The sequence below is a fragment of the Chiroxiphia lanceolata genome, chromosome 5, assembly GCF_009829145.1.
Source record: "Chiroxiphia lanceolata isolate bChiLan1 chromosome 5, bChiLan1.pri, whole genome shotgun sequence".
In the NCBI taxonomy this organism is placed as follows: Eukaryota; Metazoa; Chordata; class Aves; order Passeriformes; family Pipridae; genus Chiroxiphia; species Chiroxiphia lanceolata.
In genome coordinates, this window is record NC_045641.1 from 47972743 (window position 1) to 47990409 (window position 17667).

General features: G+C 39.0%; 2 protein-coding genes across 2 annotated transcripts in view; both read left to right on the forward strand.

The window, feature by feature from the left end:
* SLC17A8 (solute carrier family 17 member 8) overlaps positions 1 to 6189 on the forward strand; it is a 32836-nt gene extending 26647 nt beyond the window's left edge. The window contains exons 9-12 of the mRNA XM_032688075.1: positions 470 to 602; positions 1839 to 1949; positions 3373 to 3500; positions 4129 to 6189. Of these exons, the coding sequence (XP_032543966.1) occupies positions 470 to 602; positions 1839 to 1949; positions 3373 to 3500; positions 4129 to 4467 (711 nt within the window). The 3' untranslated portion in view covers positions 4468 to 6189. The remainder of the gene's footprint in view (positions 1 to 469; positions 603 to 1838; positions 1950 to 3372; positions 3501 to 4128) is intronic.
* A 6726-nt stretch (positions 6190 to 12915) lies between these two features.
* Positions 12916 to 17667, forward strand: part of NR1H4 (nuclear receptor subfamily 1 group H member 4) — a 44539-nt gene continuing 39787 nt past the window's right edge. Inside the window, exon 1 of the mRNA XM_032689291.1 lies at positions 12916 to 12933. The gene's annotated coding sequence lies outside the window, so the exon portion shown is untranslated. The remainder of the gene's footprint in view (positions 12934 to 17667) is intronic.

A 17667-nucleotide genomic window follows, 5' to 3' on the forward strand; every position in this document is an offset into this window, starting at 1 on the left:
AGAGAAAAACCCTACCTGCCCTTCTCTCCTTCAGGGAGGGATGGAGGGAGAAAGGCAGGAAGGAGGAAAGGAAGGAAAACCACCAGGTTAGTCCCCAAAAAAATGAAGGAAGGTGCCCAGGTCTTTCCACTTTACTGGTACCTTAGGCACTGGTCAACCATGCTGTGGCTCATATATTGCCATTACTGAGAAGGTCTGGGATGAAAACTTCTATTAACTGGACAAAAGTTTGCTGGAGTCTCTCAAGCTCCTAGAAATCCCTAAAGATGGGATAAAGGTAGCTTAAGGTCACACAGGTCTTAGCTGCAGTTCCTGTTGGACCTGTCTGCAAACCTGTCACCCATGAATCTAGGATAAAAAAGTGTCTAATAAGATGGAAAGAGATGAAGGAAAGTTATGGTTCCTAATTTCTTCCCCCTAAGTCTTAAAGGAGGATGTGAGCAGTAAACAGCCATTTGTCTAATTGCAGGTTGGCCTTTTGTCAGCAGTTCCTCACATGGTCATGACAATCATCGTACCCATCGGAGGGCAGCTAGCAGACTTCCTACGGAGCAGGAAGATCTTAACCACCACCACTGTAAGGAAGGTCATGAACTGTGGAGGTACTGTTGGACTCTGAAAATATGATATTTCAATTGTATGTTACAAATATAATAGTTAATTCATGTTTAATTTTAACAAAATGATTTATTCAAGATTGCATTTACAGCTGGTTAATCTGAAACATTAAATGGAGAGCTGATGTCTCACGGCATAAATCCTTACTCATATGAACATGCTTTTAAAAATGGAGGAAGTAGGAAGTCTGGTTAATAACTGAAAAGGCAATAGAATAGTATGATCAAATAGGCCTCATACTGCAAACTCATACAGACAAAGTTAACCCTGCACCATGGTGCTGGAGACACCCTTTCCCAGTGGATACCGTCTTGTAATAACTGGCGATGTTCCCATTTGATACTTCCAGCAGAACTCACTGGCAAGTTTAAGCTGGAAACTTTGGGACAAAAAAAGGTTGAAGGATGGACAGGCTCATTTTTACTCAGCACAAAGTAATTTGTTTCCAGTTCAGTCACTGAACTGCAAAATCAGTGGCATCTACCTGTAAAGTTGATACTAAGTTAGAGAAAAGATTTCAAACCAGATAGCCTGTGGTGCAGTTAGTTGTCCACTGCCAATTGCTGGCTTACATTATTTATGGATGGTAGGGGCTGCTAGAAACAGAGATGCCTGCAATTAGAGATACCACACAACTTGCTATGCATCTTCACAAAAGATGCTCAAATTCATTGTATTTTCAGGGCATATTAATAGTGTCATTAAAAAAAAAACAAACCAGAAGGATTGTACTGTTACATATTAGAAAATGTGAATTTGCAGTAAAGACTGGAAGTGTCCTATGGTGTTGGTAGTGCACTTGTATGTAAAACACTCTTTTGTTCCATTTACCAAGAGCATCTTGTATCACTACAACCCTGAGAAATTGAAGGCAAGTGTTTTTCTCCTTTGCCTATGATGGTTTTGTGTTTGTGAATTTTCTGCCCTTTACACGGTCACTTTCTCATTGTTTTTCTGGACTGTTCAGTGAATTAACTTCACCAACTGCTTGGGTCGTTTATACAGCAATGAATGAGGAGTAAAAAAAAAACATATTCTCAAACAATAAATATACAAATATTTCTGCAAATCCACAAAGATCCCAAGTATGTTTAAGAACAGCTATAAGATACAAAAGAATTTTGTCTCATTTTAAGCTTCTAATCTGGATAGTCCTTATTAGCATCTCCATGACCAATAGTAATTTAAATATAATTCATTCTCATGTGTTTCATTTGAAGGCTTTGGGATGGAAGCAACCTTGCTTTTGGTGGTTGGTTACTCTCATACAAAAGGAGTGGCCATTTCCTTTCTTGTGTTAGCAGTAGGCTTCAGTGGCTTTGCCATTTCAGGTAAGAATTACTCTTATTCTTGGTTTTACTGTTCCTGATAAAAGTGATGTTATTATCCTCGCTGTTCTTACTGTCATAATTTCTATTATTGTGTTTGCACTTAATGTGGCTACTTATGGGTTGTTCCCTATTTCTTCCCACATCAGAAATAATTTACTTCGGAATCTATAAAACATATTGCACACAGAATATGAAACTTTGAGAGAACCTGCTTTTTATTGATTCCATCAATAAAATTACATCAGCGTTCTGCTGTTTTCTAATATAATTTTACAGAGTCAGTTGCCATTTTCTTCTTGTTTAAACTGTATCCCTAAAAGGAGAAAGAGAGAGAGAGAGAGAGAGAGAAGGAAAGAATTACTCTGCAATGAATAGCTGCACAAGGGCTATCAGCTGCAATTCTGCCCCAAGCCCTAGTGGCTGGTTTCTGCTTTCTAGGTCAGCCCTCTCTCTGTTGTGTCCTACAACCAACCCTTCTCCAGAACAGATGTTTCTAACACTTTCGTGGGTCTCACCAATCTCAGGCTGTTTTGTAGCACCATCAGTATTATCATTCCTAAAAAATCCAAAACCTTCTGTTGTGAAAACGGAAGGACAACATCTTCTAAGAAGACTGCCAGGAAGATGGATCTATTGAACCAAATTAACCAGAAAAATAACTGCTGGTCCTCAGTTATTTCAGGATTATGCAGATGGGAAGTGGTTTTATAACTCAGTTATGAGATCGTTGCATAGCAAGTCATTTCTCTTAATCAATTTTTATTGCAGGATTTACCCAGTAGTTCACTTCTTACTGTATTTAATACCATGCACTTGGAATTCACCATAATTTCTTGTGATCAACCTTACTTTGTATGACTAATTTTCATTATCTAAGACATGACAATTCTCTGAGTGTTTAGTATTTGACTTTTAGTATTTGTTTTTATTTCTTAATAAAATATGTACCCAGAAGACACACTAGTAAGGGTAATTATATTTTTCCTACTGGTTTATATTCTGCTTTTTTATCATGTTGTTAAACTACTACTTAAAATACCAAAAAGCATGTGTTAAAAGCCACTACTACCTAAGTAAAAAGGATAGAAGATATTTTACTAATATGAGGTATTGATTTCTTAATTAAAAATATTTACTGGGAGTGCTGTTTCAGGATGAGAAGATGTGAGGTACAGACGCTTAAAACTCTAAATTATATACAATATGATCTCCAGAGGTGGGGGAAAAAGGGAGCTTTGAAAAAGAATAGAGTTGCAATGTCTTCCGTATTTATCACCAAGAAAATACTCTTCTTCTTTCTAATACATATAGTAGTAGGGTTCCTACCTTTTTCAGGCTCCTTCAGCCAGAATGGCTGTAGAAAGCCCTGTGGGCCTGGTAGAGCAACGCTGCATAGCTGACCACTGTCTCTCATTTTTTGTAGGATTCAATGTGAATCACTTGGACATAGCCCCACGTTATGCCAGCATTCTGATGGGGATCTCCAACGGCGTGGGGACACTGTCAGGAATGGTGTGCCCACTCATTGTTGGTGCAATGACAAAACATAAGGTAACATTCCTCCATGTTTTCTAGGAGAAGCATTGGGTAGTGCAACGAAAGTTAAGACTTTTCAAAGACTGCTGGGTATTTCATTTTATCATTGGTCTCTGTAGCTGTTTTCTGTTGTTGTTTGTCTTAAACATTCACTTTTATAGTACCGTGGTGACCTGATTCTTAGGTATTATAAACTATTTATCTGTGTAGGGAGATACTATTTTATACTCCTGAGGCTGAGTCTCTGCAATATCTCCATACGACTGTGCAATGCTTATAGGGCTTGGGAAACTCCTCTACAGTGTATCCTTGGTAGGGTTCCTAAGTAATCATTGATCTACAGTAAGATTAACTTAGTTGTTAGAGAAATCCCTGTATTTCTAACTCCATGAATATTTCACATGCAAGAGAGAAACTTCAACATGAGAAAAAAACGCAGAGAAACCCAAGTTTTATTATTTTAGCTGTTGTTATGGAAAGAAAAAAGTTCTTCACAGTGATTGTTACAAATTGTTTTATCCACAACATCAGAAATCAAACAGTGATCACAATCTTTGTTCAATATATGCTAATTCATGGTGTAATTCAGAGGGTAATATTTCTTTTTACTGGAAACTTAATGAGACCTGCACCATTCTTTCAGACCCGTGAAGAATGGCAGAATGTCTTTCTGATTGCAGCCCTGGTGCATTACAGTGGTGTGATATTCTACGCCATCTTTGCTTCTGGGGAGAAGCAGGAATGGGCTGACCCTGAAAACCTCAATGAAGAGAAATGTGGCATAATTGATCAGGATGAACTGGCCGAAGAAACGGAGATGAACAATGAAACTTTTGTAAGTCCAAAGAAAATGTACGGTGCTACCAGTCAAAACAGTGAAGTACAGAGAAGGGAACGGAGGAAGCAAAAGCAAGTAACTCAAGACATGGAAGAACAGACTTCTTACCATTATGAAAATGGAAATTTTCAAGATTTGTCTTAAGACTTGAAACTGTAAGATTTGTATAGCATCTACTCCCACGACTCCTTCTGCCTAGCCGCCCCAAATCATCAGGTATCCATGTTTATTCTCTTATTCAATTATGTAACATCTGACCACTTGGCCAGATTCAAGGGGTGATAGTTCCCTCCTAATAGTGTGGAAGAGGGCTCATAGCAATGCAACTGGGAGAACTGATACTAAATCCTCTCCCAGCCATCGTATGCCCTTGGAAGTGTTTCTGTGCCCATTAGCTGACCAGCCAGTAGGGCTCCTGCCTGATGCAAGCTGTAAGACTGACTGCAGGGGCAAGGAGTTCCCTCATCTTCTCATCTGAACAGAGAAAGGACAATTCATATCAGATGGATCCACGGTGATCTGTGTAATCACTGGGGCTCCAGTGATGTGACAGTCTGCTACGAGTGGCCCTGCTTTGCCTTTTTAGGATTCCTCTAGATTGACATTTGAACTGCTTATTCCGTGTCAAAACACTAGCCCATGCTAAAAGATCAGAGTAGAAGGAAAAGCAGATTTATAACAGTCAGCTGTAATTAATTACTAATGGTCACTCAACAAGAGGGAGTGGAATATGTAGCAAAAGTGGTATAGTGTTGCTTCAATTGTTCGTACAAATTGATTGAAAATCTTCTTTATACGCATAACCCACAGAGTCTGGATAAGGCAATAAAATGGATACTTGTAAAATTTCACCCTCTGCAAAGATTTTATGCTGGCATGAAATAATTTTGAATACAAAATCATCGTTAGTGATGCAATATTATTACTCCTTATGAAAGGAAATCTTGGTCCTGTTTGGACTAGGATTCTCACTCAATTCATTATTGTGAAGTAATTTAAATATATTTTTCTAGTATTATACTGATAGAGTTCCTGCTCTCAATACCAACAGTCCTCATTTAAGTGAATGAGCTTCCTTACAGAAGTAAAGTCTTTAGTTCTGGGTTTGTAACTTTTCAATGCCTCAGTCTTGTTTTTGCTACAAATGAAGCACTGTACCATTTGAGAGTTATGAGGGTACCTATGTCCAGAAGTAATTCTCTTTTGTCATTGGTATATGTTTGACAGTATAAAGTGGCTTTAGCCTTTTTCTACCATTTTTAGAATCAACCAGTGGAGTATGCTGTGTCATCTCAAACAGTTAGCTGCAGCTCAGAGACTCATTGTAACATCAAAACTCTTTTCAGAATGGATAATTTCAGTAAGCTGTGTTTTAATTTGTCTCTCATCATGACTATTGCCTCATTAAACTCAAGTGAAAGCTATGATGTCTAGCCTACGCTGTGCTTTGTGATGTTTCAGTATTATTGTTCTCATGTACCATATATAGCCACTGTGATGCACATGAGTTTTTGAATATTTCTCATAAGCATTTTTTTATTTTTTTGAAGTGCAATTGAATACCAGGAGTGAAATTACACTTGTACATTAATTTGAATCCACAGATGATTTATCTTCCCTACAGATGTAATTAAAAAGGGAGACTGGGAAGTTAGTTGATTCTCTGTTCTTGTCTCTTATTTCTTTTCTACTCAGCAAAATCCAATCTACAACTGTACATAAATAAGATGGAAAGTGAGGTTGAATGAATGCACGCCAAATTTGACTACAGTGAAGACTTTAGTTGGTATGAGCAGATAATTTAATGATAGGGGTATTGTTATGGTACAGCTCAATCCTACTTTGACAAAAATGAAGTTTATTAATGAGCCACTTCAAAAAAATCTGTTAACTTTATTCTGTTAAAACAGAAAAGAATATTTTTTTTCCAAAATTCTAAACTTTAGTTTAGACTAGAGTTGCTTATTTCACTACTGATATTCAGAGTAGGTATAAGAAAATACCTTATTTCTTGCAGCTTACAGTCAACATTTGGGGGTTTAATTGGCAGGAACTTGAGTCAAATGTTTTCATCAGTCTATCACTCAGAGCTGGATTTGAAAATGGTTTTGATTGCAAAAGGGAGCAAAATTTAGTTTATACTGGAATAGAGGTCTTAAGCAAGCCAGAGGAAGAGTCAGCTCTCCATAGCGTGAAAGAGTAAGATAGACCACAGAATATGAATTCAAGTTTGAGGAGAGAAGAAGCAGGACAGGAATGTATTGTTCAGTGTTGTTATCTTTCTTAACAAAGAAAGCTGTAGCTTTTATTTCTTTGGCAGTTTGTGTTTTTTAGGCGTTATTAGCAGAAGTTCAACGATAATTAATACTGCTCTTATATTTATGTAAGAATTAAACAAAATGTTCCTTGTCATGAAAAAAGGAAAAATTAATGATGGAAATTATAAAAATTTACCTGAGTAGGAATTTCTTCAGGGAAATAATCACTTAGTACAAAAGAATGTACAGACTTTGGGGCAAAATATATAACAAGGGCATCCAGATGTTAACAAGGAGCCAGAAGGAGTCTCATGTGTAACATAACTAATTGAATGTAGGAAGGTAAAAATGAACACAAGGTCATGCAAAATGTGATACGGCTTCACATGTATGATTCCAGCTGACTCCTCTTGACAGATAGTTACAGAGATCTAAAAGTTTAGTCACTATTTTAAATAAAATTTCATAAAAAACCAGATTTGTTACCTTATTTTTCTTCCTATTTTCCATTAAAGACCTTAATTTTATAGTGCTATTTAATTATTCATATTTTAAGAGAGAGGAGTAAGTATTTCTTGTGGTTTGAAGAATAGATAAAAAGAGAGAGCAAATTGCAGCTACGAGGCAATGCAGAGGGAGGGCTGAGTTTGGATTAAGAAATCAGTTTTCAAATCCTGGAAACAGAACTTGGAGTCCTCTACATTTTTGAGTTAAAAAGGATGGGCCAAGATCTGATATCCTGAACCATCCTAGGGTTCAGGGAATTCACTCAGGTCTCGTGTAAAACCTTAACTCTCATGAAATCAGGAATTAATAGAGAGATTAAAAACTTCTCATCCTTATGTCTTCCAAATGCTTATGTTGGATTAGATAACACTGCTAGCGAGGCAACACTACTAATACTACTGCAGCTCTATATATACATACAGAAGACAGTCTGGCAGGCTTCTTTGTAAAAATGGTTTCAATTACTTAGATACTGGTATCAGTTATTTCTTATCTTCCATTTGATAACACTGTTTAGCTGTGACAGAAGAAGTTGTCCCTTTTTTGCCTCAGCCGTTTTTTGTTTTGGTGTTTATGCTGCTTATCATTTTTACATGCAAAATTACATAAGTAAAGAAAGAAATTTGTGTAAGAAATGTAGTAAGATTGTACTTCTTCATGTTGAACTATCTGTAACATAAGAGCCACACATTTTTTCCACAGAAGCATACCATTGGGGTATTTTAAGTCTTGACTGTAATAAAAAGTTGACCCATTTAATTTGTTGTCCCTCTTCCTGTGTCACCTCATCCCAGCCCCCCTCCCCACCCCACCCTATTCAATTAGTTTATTGGATATCTGCAGCAGCAGACTACATTTGTTTGTGTATAACAGTATTTATCTGCTCAATAAAATCAGTGCTCAGACACTTGCTGTACAAACTTTTGACAACTACTTCACTGCTTATTTTAGGCTTAGTTCTACCTGCATGACAAACTCCGAGCTCCTCTGAGCAGTTCATGACCGTTTAACAAAATTTCATGTTTGTTAAATATGTATCAAAAAAACACTGGAACTAATGAGAAATAAATCTCCATTTGCTCAGTTATGATTGTCCAGAAGTGTTTCACATATCATTGGAACACCAACCAGGAAGACAACAACTTTTGTAAACTAGGAAATATTTGAGTACCCCCAATAAAGATAGCTCTGCTTTCTAGAGATGGCAATCATCACCCTGCCAGTTGCTCTCTCTCTGCTGGGCATAGCTGGAATGAAGAGTGAGGGACTTAGTTGAAGAAACTTGCTGATACAGTGATTAAGACAAGGGAAATGGCATTTTTTAGGAAGGGGACTTTGATCCCATCTGCTTGGTTTCTGCTCCCTCCCCAGTGTGTAATAAAAAAAAAGATGCCTGCATGTCCTGAGAGACCCAGTTTATCACTTGACAGCTGTCAGTTCTGTATTTGTGCTGGTACAAATCTGCAGGGGGCTGGAAGGGGCTTCAGGGTCCCTGCTGATCCACGGTGGGCAAGGGGAAGTCATACTACTCGCATGAAACTTGAATTTAGATGTGAAAGAGATTAACGTTCAGGACAAACAAGTGAAGGGCAATCTGTGTGAATGGATGTAATGTTACTCTTGTGGAATAACGATGCTGTGTGCAGCATGCAGGGGCAACTGGGAGTACCCCAAAGGATAGGTTTTCCCTCAGCATGGGACTTAAATGGAATATCCTCTGTCCTGCACTGTTCACTGGGATCATTTCCCAGTGGCCCATATTGGCTGCTAGTTTGCCTGTTACAATGCTTTCGACAGAGTGCAGAGAAGTCACACCAGACCCTTATCTTTAACTTGTATTTTCTTGTTTCCACGTGTGGCTTCTCCTGACCCTTGCTAACTAACGGAACGGTGCACAAGACACCAGGACAACACAGAGTCAAAAATAACAAGGGTTTACTTCTTAGCATATTCTTTATTTTATTTTATTTTTATTTTGTTTTATTTTATTTTATTTTTGCTAGAAAGAGCATTTTACGTTTTGTGCCAAGGTTCCTGCTGGCAGCAGCAGCTGGAGCCACCAGTCCACGGCAGGCAGCTGAAATGTTACCCTGGCTGGCCAAAGGTCAAGGCTGTGCCGACCTGCCCTGCTCCCTCTGCACTGCCAGAGCACACAGGGAACTGTCAGGCTTGTATGGGGCTGGAGGGCAAAGTTGCTGATGAAGCTGGGAAGGGAACTGCAGTCAGGATCTCTGTCCCCTACCCTTGTTGGTTGGCAGGTTACATGAACTTTCAGATCATGAGAAATAGCTGCTCTTTCCAGGTAATTCTCTGCATTCCTCATCCATATTTTTACTACTCCCAAACAACCACCTCTATTCCAATTTCATGAAAAAGCTGTGAGCAGCTCAAAATGCCCCTTGTCAACTGGCATCTTCTGCTGTTATATTTACCTATAACAAGGACCAGTCCCACAGCTGATTCCTTCTCTCTCCTAAGCTGTATCCCTACCCCGGAGTCCTTCAGTGCTCCCGGTCCATCCCTCCTTCACTGCACCTGAGCTGTACCTTTGGCCCATACACCTCTCTGCACCTTGCCCCCTCTTTATTGCCCAGAGCGGTAGATGCCTCAGTCCTGGAAACATTCAAGATCAGCTTGGACAGGGCTCTGAGCAAACTGGTCTAGTTGATGTCCCTGCTGATAGCAGGGGGATTGAACTAGATTACCTTTAAAAGGTCCTTTCCAACCCAAACTGTTATATGATTCTATGATTCTTGGGGAATTTTACATCTTTCAGAGAAGATACAGTACTGACTCATGCCAGTTATTGGGAAAGACTCATCCAAAGTTTAACAAATAATCATCTCTTCAGAAAGGCACCTAGGAGAAGTTTGTTAACAGGTTTTTCTTTGGTTTATGTCAATGGCTGGGATTGATTTCAGAGAACATAGGCATATGTTAGTTTGAAAAACATATCACAGGGTGTTTTTTTGAGCCATCAAATTACTGCAGCAGCTGAATGTCAGCAAACCCTCAGCCCCAACACAACACACATGCAGATTTCCTTATCAGGAATTTTTGAGACAAATCCTTCTAGGAAGAAAAGAATTTTTTTCAGTAATATTTTCATTAGTGCTTCCCACAAGAAACTATGAAATAACTAAGGACGAGAAACTAAAATCCACAAAACTGGTGTAGAGTTTTAGTTTCCACACCTGGTGTGCTCCCCAAATTGGGAGTAGGCTTAACATTTTAATTTATTTAGTGATGCTATATTTTCTTCGGAGAGACAGATTTCTGTAGCTACTGTCTTAGTGAAAGATGCAAAGGTTTATTTGCTTACTTCTCAGAGCTACTTCTCCCCAGGTGGAGGACTTGAATTTCCCTTTGTTGAAGTTCATGAGATTCCTGTCAGGCCATTTCTCCAACCTGTCAAGGCCCCTCTGAATGGCAGCACAAGGAGCTGTTGTATCAATGCTCTTGCCAGTTTTGCATCATCTGCAAAGCTGTTGTCCCATCACGCAGATTATTAATGAATGTATGTTGGTCCCAGTATTCATCACTGGGATATATCACAAATTACTGCTTCTAGCTGGGCTTCACGTTGCTGATCCCAAATATTTGAGACAGTTTTGCGTGTTTCAAATCCAACTGACTGTGTATTTGTCTAGTATGAACTTTCTGATTTTGTCCATGAAGTTTCTATAGGAGACAGTGCTGAAAGCCTTGTTAAAATCAAGCTCTCCCTTCACTAAGCCTGTCATCTTCTCATAGAAGCCTATCAGTTTTTTTGCCTCCTTCTTAAAGATAGGAGTGTATTTGCTTTTTGCCCAGTCATCAGAAACCTCTTCCAATAGTTATGACCCTTCAAAGACAATCAAAAGTGGCCTCAGAGTTGTCCCAGCACTCAGTACATTCTGGCAGGGCCCATAGACCTGTGCATGTCCAATCTGTATAGATAGTCCCTAAACTGCTTCTACTCCAAAGAGGGCAAGTCTTTCTTGTTCTGGACTTTTACATGGGTCTCAGGTACCTGAAATTCCTGGAGGTTGCTCTTATCCTTGAAGACTGAGGCAAAGATGGCATGGAACAACTTGGCTTTCTCTATGTACTTCGTCATCCAGTCCCCTGTCCCATGCAGCAGCAATCCCAAATTTCCCCTAGTTTTCCTTCCGCTGCTGATAAACCTATAAAAGTCTTTCTTGTTGCCCTTCACACCTCTCACCATATGCAGTGAGGTGGGCTTTGGCTTTGCTAACATCATCTCTGCATGCATGTAGTCCTCCCGAATCTTGTAACACTGCTTCTACCACTTGTGTGCTTGTTTTCTGTTTGATTTTAGTTAGAAACTCCTTGTTCATCTATATGGACCATCTGATGATTTTGTTTCATTTCAGGCTCTCTCTAGGGCTATATTCCATGAGATTTTTCCAAACAAGTCTGCTCTCCTGGTGCAGGGTTATGATCCTGCTTTTTGTCTTGTTTCTGCTTCTTCAGATCTTAAACATCCCTGTACCATTGTCACTGCAGCCAAAGCTGTCCATGACTTTCATCCTCCCAAGCAGTTCTTCCTCATTTCAAAGAATCAGGTCCAGCAGAGCATATTTTCTCTTCTGTCTCTCAGTCAGTTCTTATCACATATAGTTAGTTACCAGTTATCACACACTTCAGAAACTACTTGGGTTTCTTGTCCTTGCTTGGATATCTGCATCCAGCAGATATTGGGGTGGTTAAACTCCCTCATGAGAACCACAAGCTGCATATATGAGACTTCTTCCAGTTGCCTGAAGAAGATCTCATCTACTTCTTTCTCTTCTGGCAATCTGTGGGAGACACCACAACACTGCCCTCATTGTTCTGCCTCTAATCCTCATCTGTAAAATCTTAGCTGGCTCAGACTCCATTCCAAGGCAGAGGTCCATACATACTTGCTGCTCTCACATGCAGGGCAATTTCATCTCCTTGCTGATCTATATCCACCCAAGACAGCACTCCAGTGACATGAGTTATCCCACAATGACTCCATGATCCCAAAGAGATCAGAGCCCTGTGAGGGACACAGACCTTTAATTCCTTTTATTTTCTCCCACCCCAAGCTGCATTGGGGATCAGCTAAGTTTTCAGCAGGAGGTATATGAATATCCACTGCCTAAAGGGAAAAAAAGGAGACACATCAAATTTTAAATTCATTTCTAAAACTCTGGACTAGGAAGCAGATTGCTAAAATGCTGTAAAATTGTGATATTAAGTGGAGGGATCAAGGTAGGTACAAGAAAACAGCGCTTTTCCACACCTCAGTTACTGCCTTGAAATAATCCAAGGTTGGGTGTAAAGGTAGTCAAGGTCTCATTTCATTTTAGCACCTGCTGGTTGACACTCCTATTAGAGAAATCATCATATCTGCCCACTTTTACTGGCAACCTCAAAAAACTGTGTCTGGGGAATTATGGATCAAGCTTTTCCACTTGCAGAAATAAGGAGCAGAATATTTACAGAACAGAGATTTATTACATTCAAGAAGCCTAAAGTATCTGGTTAATTGCAGTTAAATTCCTGGAATAAATTGACAGTATTCCAAACAAGACTTTATCAGCTTCTTTGCAATACACTCTGTTTTACTGGCATGCTGTTCAAAGGTTTCTATTGCAACTCATATTTAGGAGGGTTACATAAAACTTGATGTAGGAATGAGTGACAAAGGTTTTATTTATTTCATATTATTATCTGTTGACTTTTAAAGACCTAGGTAACAAGACAAGTTAAGCAAGAAGTCAATGATTAAACTGATAAAATGAGTATCAACTCTGCTAGTTTTAAAAGATATTTAGAAAGTAAGAAGAATTTAAAAAACCCACTTCTCTGAGTTGTAAGTAAATTGAAGTACTAAAATTTATCTGTTCTGCTTATTTAAAGTCTCTGATACTTATTATTATCTTCTTTTTTCAGTCAATTTTTTTAGTATAATCTTTAATGTTTGAGGAGAGGCATATGTTTGGTAAATTTCACTTTTAGATCCACTTCACAATACAGCTTGGTTATGCTTTGTCAAATTTTCCAAAAAGATTTAAGACGATGTTTCTTCAGAGGAAATATTTTTGAATATAGAGAGTATCATGCTATAGCAGTGGTATAAAGGGCTTGCACAGTTTAAGGTTACAGTGCATCACCCACTTGAACAGCAGTTCTGTCACAGAAAATAGAGGTTCCCTTGTGTTTTTGAACTTCGAGTTACCTCACTTGGACTAAATTGAAAGTGGTAACAGGTAGGTATACCCTTCCTTGGCCTTCTCTGGAATGACCTGGTTGTGGAGGAAAAAAAATGCAGTTCAGGCTTTATGTACATTTCCCGGTTGATGTCATATATCCAGGAGAAAAGTATTTCTGTTCTGAAAAACTAATGTTGCCACATGCATTATTTTTCTTCTCCTCTATCAATCTTTTATTTGACAGGATGCATTTTTAGTGGCTGCATATTAGTGAGACACAATCTGACATACAGAGTCATCTGCTAGTATCTCAGTAATTTGCATGCACACAGGAAGGAATCCCTTTTGGTGTTGTGTTTACATGAGGATCACTTTCAGGAAGTATACATTATGTGTTGAATGTAATCAGGTTATTAGAACAGCAGCAGTTGCACCTAATAATCACAGTATTATTACAGTATTTGGTACCTTTGATGCTTCTGTCAGCTTCTAATGCTGTGTTTATCAGCAGCAGCTGTTATGGGGAAAGACTACCGGAAAAAGAATAGTGCATGACTTCTGCCCCTCAGTTGTCAGTGCCATTAATTTTATCACGTGTAGAGATTCTGTTTCCTTTGAGTAGAAATAGCAACACTTACACACAGACACCCGTGTGTTTTGGCCAAAAAAAGTACATATGTAGTTTGCTGCAGCTAAGAGTTAGCTGTATTCCTCATGATAACTAGAACAGCAGCTCCATAGTTATCAACCATTGGTGCTGTCTTATTTTAATTTTTCACTCAAATTTTAAAGATCATAAACTGGAACTTTATTCTCCATGCTACGTGGCGGCTGGTTCGTGTGGACGGGGGATGTTTTTGTTAAACAGTTCTTCTGTACATCAAAGAGGTTGGTAGGAAGGATCTTGAGCCCTACTGGAACCCAGTTCTTTGCTGGTTCCTGACACACAAAACAGTTAACACCAGGGCTGGCTGCTCTGTTCAATCACTGCTCTGAAGAACTTCCTAGCTGGTATTTCTGTAACTATAACACCTTCCTTTTCATTTGCCATTGCGGTAATCAGTTTCTGTGTCCAAGAAATACAAATATGGCTAAAACTGGCTGATGAAACACAGGAACTAATACCACAGGTTCTTGAGGATTTATTCTACCAGCAGTAGGAGCATGACAGATTCTCTGGGTAGGCAACTCCTCTGCTCGTGGGAAATACAAGTTTTGGTGGAAGGCTTGTAAATTCAGAGAGTTATAGGCATGGTCCCCCAATAGCGTGATGCAGTTTTGAGGAAAGCTAGAGGGAAAGAACAGAAATCTCTAATTTGGCTCTATATTTGTGAGGAGCCAGTGCAGAGGGAGGGACAATGGCTTATGTTGCTGACTGGGTGAACTGCCATGCTTCAAATTGTTTTTTCCCTTTTCTACATAAATTGTCTTATCCTACACACCTATTTAGACAAACAGTTAAAGCCTAAAATTCATGGATGTGTAAGACTTCCTCATTTGTGAAGGTTTGGCAGGAGGGGTCACCAAAGACAAGAAACAGAATTAGACAGATTGCCCATGCATGAAATCTACTCTATCATTATTCTCTAGGTAACTTGTTTTTGTTATATATTTTTTGTTTTGGGATGAGATGGGCAGATGAAATATATCAGCCAAGTGAGATTTGACATAAATGAGGTATCTGCCAATGCAAATGATTTGTATTTTGGGATATGACCCAATTTTGGACAAAAACAGTATTCAGATTAGATATTGATAAATAAAGCTTTGTTTCAGAGTGAGCCCAAGCTAATACTGCTATGAGATAAGTAACCTCTCCATTTCCTGATATGTGTTGTTTAAATTTAATAAACTTTATACCGCATTTAATTTCTTTCTTCTAAAAAGGGAAGTAATTTGTTTTCAGAATGCAATGATGTAAACTGAAGATTAGGAAAGAAAGAATAATAAACTAATTCTTCCAAGATCTATTGTTCAATATCCCCTTCACTTTCTCTTCAAACACCACACCTTTTCTTGGCCTTCAAATCCCCTTTTCTCCTCAGTATCAACTGTTAGCAGGGTGGAAACCAAGAGGATGATTCAACTGACCTGGACCCTAGTCCATGAAAGTACTTTTCTGAGCTTGGCAGTATCTCAGTTATATTGAGGACCCAACATCATCTAATTTCCAACCCCTTTCATCTTTCCTTAGGTAGGTGGTGTCATGAGTACTCTTCAGCTGAACTAGTGGCACTGGCTTTTTAATATCTCAGTATTTTCAGTACAAGTTGGACATTGAGGGGCTTACCCTGCTGCTACTCCTCTTGCCTGCCACAAGTGATCAGTGTTCTGATCAGTGTTCTGAACACAAGTAACTGTGTTCATTGTTTGTCTAAATTCTGTTAGGGAACAAGGAGGAGTCAACAAACCTTTTGAGAACTTCTCTATATCAGGGTCTTGAGGCATTAATAGGCTTTAATAACTCTGACCAGCCTCATCTGGGGCCTCCCACATGCCTTGACTGTGGGCTGAGGGGTTATTTAAGATGGGCTATTTAAGATCAAGCCTGGCCCTCTGCTCCTGGTTTGTGATGAGCTGGAAGTGTGCTTGGTGTCTCATAGTCTGGCTCAGGAGTGTATTTTTCTCTGGGTGGACTGCAGATGTTTGGCTGTAACCTACATTATCTCCAGTCCTGCTGCTGCCCTGCTTCCTGGAAGGATCTTGTACTATGCTGCAAACAGTGTGTCTCCAGGGCTGCATCTAGCCCTACTTCTTCCTGCTGATCTTGGCTGATCCCTGGATGGCCCCTTATCCTGATTCTCCATGTTACCTTCTCTAGGTCTGTTGCTATCTGCATGTTGACCCATCAGGTACTGTGGAGCTATTCTCAGCTCTATTTTATCCCCTCATGGAATAGACCCGCTCCTGCTCCTCCCTGATGTACAAGTGTCTCCCTTGTAGAAGGAAGAAGACAGCTTCCTTGCATGATTCCTTGTAGCAGAACTTGATGTTCCCCTTTCTCCCGGATGGGTAGGCAGATGTAATGAGCTTTCTATCAGCTGTTCAGTGTTTGATGTTTCCACTGTTCCCTTGGTGGTCTCAGTGGACTTCTTGAGGCAGGGTGAGGAGATTCCCCTAGGCTTTTCTCTGGGTACCTGTTGGAGGTCTGGTACCTGTTCTGCAGCCCTCCCTCTCAATAAATAATGAGAGCAGTCATTTGCCTGCAATGCTTCAAGGTATGGTAGAGCCTCCTCTAGAACAGTAAAGTATAGAACCGAGAGTTTAAAAGGTTAACAGTGCCTCCAGCTTGCCAGATAGCATTAGCAGAGGCTCCTCCTGCACCTCCAATGGCTTACAGTATCCATTTATATATGTCTAGACTACATTTCCTCTCCTATCCTGAAATAAAGGATTTCTTGCTAGCTACTGAACTAGTCTTTTTATGCATATTTTTTTTCTTGACACCGAGACAAAAGCAGATGTTTAAAAGTTTACAGAATGAATTTACTTAATGTGATTATTTTAACAATTAAAAAAAAATCTAAAAATATTCTAATATTTATTTATTAATAATAACTCATTTGTCACCTTTGACATTCAGTTTAAGAGAACAACTTATTAATGAAAGGACAGTGCTTTCACTTGCTGGAAAACATCAACATTCCTTAATAATTTTATCTCTCCAAATATTTATATAAATGAAGACTAACCCTTATTGAACTCAATCACTACCATACTGTAAAACATCAAAATGTCAAGAGAAAAAAATTTGTTAGAATCAAGTGTATATTTAGTCCAAGGCCTCTAGTAAAACTTCTTATCAGCTAATACTGTACCAGCATGTTTAACTTAAAGCTGTGATTTCTCTAGGAACTTTCAAACTTGTAAACTCTGGTGGGAAAGAGCATGTAATATCAGCATCTTAATTAAAATTTAAAATAATGAGAGAGAACTGATACATGGAATACCAGAACTTATTCTTAGAAAAACATTCTGAATTTCTGTTGAAGTCAGCTAGAGGGACATAGACCAAGTTCCCCCCTACTGAAGCTTAATATTTGATACTGCAGCTGATTCCACATATGCTCAGCTCTCCTCTCGCACCCAGGTGGCTGTAAGATGGTATCTTGTTAATAACATATATGCTCTTGCTAGAGCACGTTAGGTAAAAATTAACTGCCTTCCATCAGGAAGGAATTCCCCCTCTTAGGAGAGATTGTGCTGTGGTCATTTTACCCTTCTTGACACTCTACTTAAAATATGTGAGTGACAGACTATTGGATTTCATGGGGGCACAACACAGGATTGCTGAATAAATTTTACACTTTCCAGAAACTGAATAATCAGAGCAATTTATAATGAAGAGGCTCTGATTAAGGAAAGACTTATTGAATAAGCTAAACTAATCCTAA